We start from the raw sequence: 6,958 nt of genomic DNA on the forward strand, positions 1-6,958 counted from the left end.
TCTACCAAATCTTCCTTCTCTTACAAATCGTATTTTATCTTTTCTTTATCTCTCTCTTTCCCTCTCTCTGTCTCTCTCTCTCTCTCTCTTTCTCTTTCTCTCTCACTCTCTCTCCCTTTCCGTCTTTTTTCCTTTTTTTCACACCTCACAAAAGAAAATAGAGATCGATCGAACAAAGTCAATTTATCTTGAACATCAACGAGACTTTCTCGATAATTACAAAGTAAACTTGAAATGGTTATCATTCTCCCCTCTCCTCGTCCCGTCTGCATTATTTTTATTTCAAATCAGAAACAGTTTTTCTTGTGTGATTGTCTTATCGACCAATTAACCTGTCTGTTTTTATTTATAAAATCAACTTCAGTAAGATCGTACATATTAATGGAATATTATTCTTAAAAAGTAAATCTTTGAAAAAAAAATAAAATAAAATAAATGAACAAACAAGAAATGATCGAGTGCAATTCCCACTTTTTTTATTTTTCTTTTTTTCATTTTTCAACCATCAAACGATCATGTTTGAAATATTATTAATTCAATAATAATTAATAATGCGATTTAAAAATAATGAATACAAGTCTAATATAAAAAGAAAATATTTTATAAGAATTAGAACAGGAAAGTATTATACGTATTAAAATTATTATTTTAGACGATTGGAAGATTAAAAGTTATTCTTTTCCTTTTTCTTTGTTTCGGAGTTATTTAATTATTAATACCGACGAGATATTAACAAAAAAAAAGGAAAGAAAGAAAAAAAATAGTATCGATCGATCGATAATCTCATGCTAGCCGCGTGTAGGAAAAACAGGAAGCTTCCTTTTAAAAAATTAAAGCACTTAGCTGTTCCTCTCGTATCTCTCTCTTTTTTTTCCCTCAGGTAACGTTGGAGAATTATTACAGCAACTTAATAGCCCAACACATAGAGAGGAAGCAGAGGCTAGCAAAGTTGGAGGAATCATTGAAGGATGAGGGCCTTTCGGAACAACAAAAACAGGAGAAGAGATTGCAGCACGCCCAGAAGGAAACAGAATTCCTGCGATTGAAAAGGTCCAGGCTTGGCGTCGAAGATTTCGAACCACTCAAGGTCATCGGTAGAGGAGCCTTCGGCGAGGTAAAAATGTCACCAGTTTTTCCTTTTTCAAGCTCCTAAGATTATTTTTGTTCTTTTCTCTATGCTATTATTATTATCGTTATTATTATTAACATCGTACTTTTAAGGATCATAAAACTTAAAAAAATCGAAACGAAGTTTCTGTTAAAACGAAAATTTCATTTAACCGCGTGAATGAACTTTCTTCGTTAATATGTCTACTCGTTTGAAAACAGGTGAGACTGGTACAAAAGAAGGACACTGGTCACGTTTACGCTATGAAAATACTGAGGAAAGCAGACATGCTAGAAAAGGAACAAGTTGCTCACGTCAGAGCTGAAAGGGACGTCCTCGTCGAGGCTGATCATCAGTGGGTCGTCAAGATGTATTACAGTTTTCAAGATCCCATTAATCTTTATCTAATAATGGAATTTTTACCGGGCGGTGAGTTCTTTACTAGGGAAAAATCTTTTCTTTCGTCGTTAATATATAATAGACGATGACGTTGCAACATCGATTAATGTATTATCTTTGTTATCTTAATAATAATCTTAATTAATAGGCGACATGATGACGCTTCTTATGAAGAAGGATACGCTATCCGAAGAGTGCACGCAATTTTATATTTCCGAAACGGCGTTAGCCATCGACTCCATACACAAATTAGGTTTTATTCATAGGTAAAGATTCTATTAGAAGATATAAACGATATTCGTGGAACGATTTTGACGTATATCCGTTTACTTTAATCACAGAGATATTAAGCCAGACAACCTATTGTTGGATGCACGGGGCCACATAAAGCTGTCTGATTTCGGGCTGTGTACGGGATTGAAGAAATCCCACAGGACTGATTTTTATCGAGACCTAAGCCAGGCTAAACCTTCCGACTTCAGTACGTAATTATCGAGAATTTTATTTTATCTCTTATCTAATCGTTACGACGTTATTCAATTTCGATATCGATCGGTATTGTACAGTGACGTCGTGTGGAAGTGGAAGCGGAGGTGCTATGGATAGTAAAAGAAGGGCTGAAAGTTGGAAGAGAAATAGAAGAGCTCTCGCTTATAGCACAGTTGGAACACCCGATTACATCGCTCCCGAAGTATTTCTACAAACTGGTTACGGGCCAGCTTGCGATTGTTGGTCTCTAGGAGTCATCATGTATGAAATGCTTATAGGTCTGACATCAACTATCAATTATCCTTTAACAATCTTGATCTTATACGTAAGATCGTAAGTTTCAAAAGAATTTACGTTCGTTCTAATGACATAATATATAATATATTCTTGGTTGTTCCAGGATATCCACCATTTTGTAGCGAGAATCCTCAAGAAACGTATAGGAAGGTAATGAATTGGCGAGAGACGTTGGTCTTTCCACCCGAAGTGCCCATAAGCGAAGAGGCTAAGGATACCATAATCAGATTCTGTTGCGAAGCCGATAGAAGACTAGGTAGACTAATATACAATCAAATGAAATGATATTGTTCGATCGCGCATTCTATAGACATCATCCTTAACATTGCAATACTTGAACGTGCTTAGGATCTCAAAGGGGTATCGAAGAACTCAAGTTAGCTCCTTTCTTCCGCGGTGTCGATTGGGAACACATAAGAGAGAGACCAGCTGCGATCCCGGTCGAAGTACGATCCATCGACGACACATCCAACTTCGACGAGTTCCCAGACGTAAAGTTAGAGATACGTAAGTCTATACATATATTATAAACTAGCGTTGAACACTCGAACGATATAGCCTTAACCTTCGAGAGTTGCTCGCTGGTATATCGGATATCGTTGGCTCTCGTATACGTCAGCCACTTGCTATCTGTTTCTCTGATAAACGTTCGTTAGTTCTCGATAAATGCTCTAAAGCTTTGCTCGTCGTTCTTACGTTCTTTTGTCATTTCGCTTTTTTACAATTTAAACATTCGTGTCAAAGAATAAAAAAAAAAAAAAGAGAAAAAAGTTTGAAAGCTGACGTTCGAGTAAATGCTTGATCGGAGAGATTCGTTTTATTTCGAGAGAAATTCGTTATATGTACAAAAAAAAAAAAGAAGACAAAGAGAAAATAAAATTCTGTAGATATTTTACGAACTATGAGAAATTAACCTTCCTTGTCTTCGAATCTTTGAATCGCGTATATAACTATTTCATTATCGAAAAAGAGAAAGAAATAAATGAAATAAAAAAATTAAAAAAAAATAAAAAACAAAACAAAAAGACGGATTATATTACAGCGTCAGCACCAATGCCACAGGACGGTGAGGTGATCTACAAGGATTGGGTGTTCATAAACTACACGTTCAAGCGTTTCGAAGGTCTCACGCAACGGGGAACGCCAACGAAAAAATAGCAACCCCCGATACCTTGCTCGAACATCAGCAGTCAGCAAAGCGACACGATAGGAGTAGGAGGAGGTGGAGGTGGAGGTGGAGTTCCGGCCTTGGTACATCATCCTCATCATCATCCACCGTTGTCCTCGACAACGTCGCGATCTACAGCAACGGCAACAACATTAACAACATCATCGACAACAATAACATCATCAACAACAACAATGACAACAACAACAACAACAACAATAGACGATTAAAAATAATTTCTCTTCGTCTTTCGTCTAAGACGTTCTCTCTCTCTAACTTTCTCGTCCTTATAAAAAAAAAAAAAAAAAAAAAAAAAAAAAAAAAACACAAAGTGCATACATCCTGCATAACGTGTTGATTCCGATAGGACGAGCACATTGAGAAGAACAATTTTATTGCAGTTCTCGGAAAGGAATAATAATGACGAGGACAATGCAGATGACAACGTTGATGCGTTGATCATGAGAGAACCCGGAGAATGAAATTGAGAGAGGAGGAGGAGGAGGAAGAGGAGCAGGAGGAGGAGGAAGATGACGACACAAAAAAAGGAAAAGAAAAAAAAAAGAAAGCAAGTGTAACGCAAGAGGAAAAAAGGAATTAGGAATTTTGAAAAAAAAAGAAACAAACAAACAAAAACAAATATAGACGTTTCGTTTATGCTAGGATTGATTTATCGGACTTTCTTCTTCATTAGTATAAGCTCTCTCTTTCTCTTTCTCTCTCTCGTTCACTTTCTCTTTTTCTCTCTCTCTCTCTCTCTCTCTCTCTCTCTCTCTCTCTTTCTTTTTTCTCCTTCTATTTGTTGTACGACAAAGATTGTCGAAAAAGAAGTCGTAGAGGGGGAGAGGGAAAGTTTCGGGTCCCAGAATGATTCTCGTCGAGGATAGACGTCGAGGAAACTAATTACGTTTAAGCGTTTAGAATTTTAGAATCGTTTATTAGATTTCTTTTTCTTCTTTTTTCTGTTTTTATTTTTTTTTTCTTTTCTTTTTTTCTTTCTTTCGTTTTATTCGTAGGAAACGTTAACTCGTCAGAGATAAATAATGATCGAGCTGTCGAATGTAAAGCTCTCTCTCTCTCTCTCTCTCTTTCTCTTTCTCTTTCTTTTCTCTCTCTTCGAAGGTCATTTGTATAAGTGCATGCTGTGATACGAAATTGTTTAAGAGTGCTACGCGATACTGCTTTCGCGTGGCCGATAGTTTCATTTTCCTTCTGCATTCTTTTTTTTTTTTTGTTCTTTTCGTGTTATTCCTTCTTTCTTCCTTCTTTCTCTTTAATCTCTTTTATTATAATAATCGATCTTAACTATGTCCCTGTATCATCGAATTTTGTCTCGTTTATATTAGAGATTTATGGATAATAATGTATACATCGTTGATAGAAAGTTTAATTGAATTTTTAGAATGTTACTTCGCTTATTTGTTCTTTTCTTTCTTTTTTTTCTGTTTTTTTTTCTTCCTTTCTTTTTTCTTCGTACGAGAATACTTTGCCGTTGAAAAATATTAGGCGAAGCAATCATTTCGAAGTCAGTATATCAATTTTATGTTTTATTTATTTTCGTTACGTATTATTAGATAACAGCGATATCTAATAATAAGATTTGTTAATATTTAGAAAATGTATGTAAGCCACGCTTTTTGGAGATATCGAGGGAGATATCGAAATTCAGTATAGTAACATGTTAAAAAATTAAAGAAAAAAGAAGAAAAAGAAAGAAAGTAGATAGAAAATGTGCGATTTGCTTTATGTGGATGATATGTTTCAAGAGAAAAAAAAATTTTGAAAGAAAAAAGAAAATCGAAAGTTCAGGTTGGTAGTTTTGAAATGTCGTTGATAAAAGATCTCTTTTCTAAATTAATTTGTCCTGCGTTGATTCAACGATTGATTCATTTTTTTTGTTTTTCTTTTTTCTTTTCTTTTGTTTAATCGCGATATAATAGATCTCAATGCATAGATCTCAATACGTGGCGAATCAATTAAGATTATTCTCTGTTAATTATACCGTACACCTTAATCGTCAATTATTTACCAACGATTATATATGAATAATTTATCGGGCAAAAAGAAAAAAGAGAAAATAATATTCTTGTTTTCTTTCTAAAAAAAAAGAAAAAAAAGAAAAAAAAAATGAAAAAAAAACAACAATGAAATAACACACTCCGGGTCTCTCTCTCTCCTTCACTGTCACTGCGTCATCACTTTCGTACACGTCCTTTTTTCCTCGCACGCTTCCTCTTTCTATATAATAATTACGAATTACGATTGATTAATCGATTAATTAAGGTGTACGGCACTAAAAGAAAAAGAAAAGAAAAGAAAAGGCAAAAAAAAAGAAAAGAAAAAAAAGAAAAGAATGTTCCTAAGAGAAAAAAAATGTCTACATGGAACAAGACGCGTGAGATGGAAAAACCGAGATGACCGATAAAGCCACCATTGTGAGAAGAACGAAGAAGAAGAAGAAGAAGATCATTTCAATAAAGAGGAAAACGAAGATGAAGAAGAAGAAAAAAAAAGATAAAAGAAGAAGGAAGATGATGAAGACGAAGACAGACAAATTTTTCCTACTAATCTACCACCGAGAACATGCAAGAATATAGAGGACATGCGAATATGCTTTTCTTTTAAATAAATAAAATAAACAATAAAAAAATTAATAATAATAATAATAATAATAATAATAATAATAGTAATAATAATAACAATAATAATAATTATTATAATAATTATAATAATAATATTAATAATAATAATAAAATAAATAAATAAAGTCGCACCGCGAAACCGAGTCGCAAGATTAATTAAATGTAAGTTTTTTCTAGTAGTTCACTTTGACCGCCCAGGGCACACCGGTATGAATATTTAAAACTATAGTATAAAATAACGATATAAAAAAATAGTTAATGTTTAAGAGAGGCGACATACCGAGAGTACCTATTATACAATACATACACGAATAAGCACGCACGAAACGTATCACCGATGGAACGAAAATGTAAAGAGAACGTTTAAAGGAAAAAAAGGAAATAAAAAAACAAGAAGAAAAAGAAGAAATTCATAACAACAAAAAAAGAAGAGAAATTATAGACGGAATATAACATGAAGAATTATACTCCTCTCTCGTACGTTCCGGCGTGACTGAATGGATTAAGATGCAAATCTTTTATTAATAAATCATAATCGCCTGTGTGTATATTCGACGAGAAATTAGTTTCATACGACCCGAATGCCCCTACGTATTCTCTTAAAAAAGAAAAAAAAATAATAATAATTATCATTAAACAGATTAAATAAAAAGAAATAAGAGGAAGAAGAAGAAAAAAAAGAAATGAAGTGAAACGGAATGAAAGAGAATTATTCTCAATAATATATAGTTTCAAAACACTACGAAGAAGTACGAGATAGAACTTAACGAGTAACTTAAGGGACAAGAGTAATTTTTAAAAAGTGAAACTATTTTCTGCAATTGCATATAGAGTTGAAAGGAGAGAGAAAGAGAG

The 6,958-nt window shown here is 33.7% G+C and overlaps 1 protein-coding gene across 7 annotated transcripts in view; it reads left to right on the forward strand.

Annotated features, from left to right (window-relative positions):
- Positions 1–3,792, forward strand: part of LOC127072530 (serine/threonine-protein kinase tricornered) — a 94,544-nt gene extending 90,752 nt beyond the window's left edge. For all 7 annotated transcript variants that reach the window (XM_051012992.1, XM_051012993.1, XM_051012988.1 and 4 more), the window contains 8 exons: positions 881–1,114; positions 1,330–1,537; positions 1,656–1,773; positions 1,849–1,988; positions 2,074–2,274; positions 2,397–2,549; positions 2,642–2,800; positions 3,336–3,792. In XM_051012992.1, the coding sequence (XP_050868949.1) occupies positions 881–1,114; positions 1,330–1,537; positions 1,656–1,773; positions 1,849–1,988; positions 2,074–2,274; positions 2,397–2,549; positions 2,642–2,800; positions 3,336–3,451 (1,329 nt within the window). In that variant the 3' untranslated portion in view covers positions 3,452–3,792. The remainder of the gene's footprint in view (positions 1–880; positions 1,115–1,329; positions 1,538–1,655; positions 1,774–1,848; positions 1,989–2,073; positions 2,275–2,396; positions 2,550–2,641; positions 2,801–3,335) is intronic.
- Positions 3,793–6,958: the final 3,166 nt, after the last annotated feature.

This window comes from Vespula vulgaris, chromosome 2, assembly GCF_905475345.1.
Source record: "Vespula vulgaris chromosome 2, iyVesVulg1.1, whole genome shotgun sequence".
Taxonomy (NCBI): domain Eukaryota; kingdom Metazoa; phylum Arthropoda; class Insecta; order Hymenoptera; family Vespidae; genus Vespula; species Vespula vulgaris.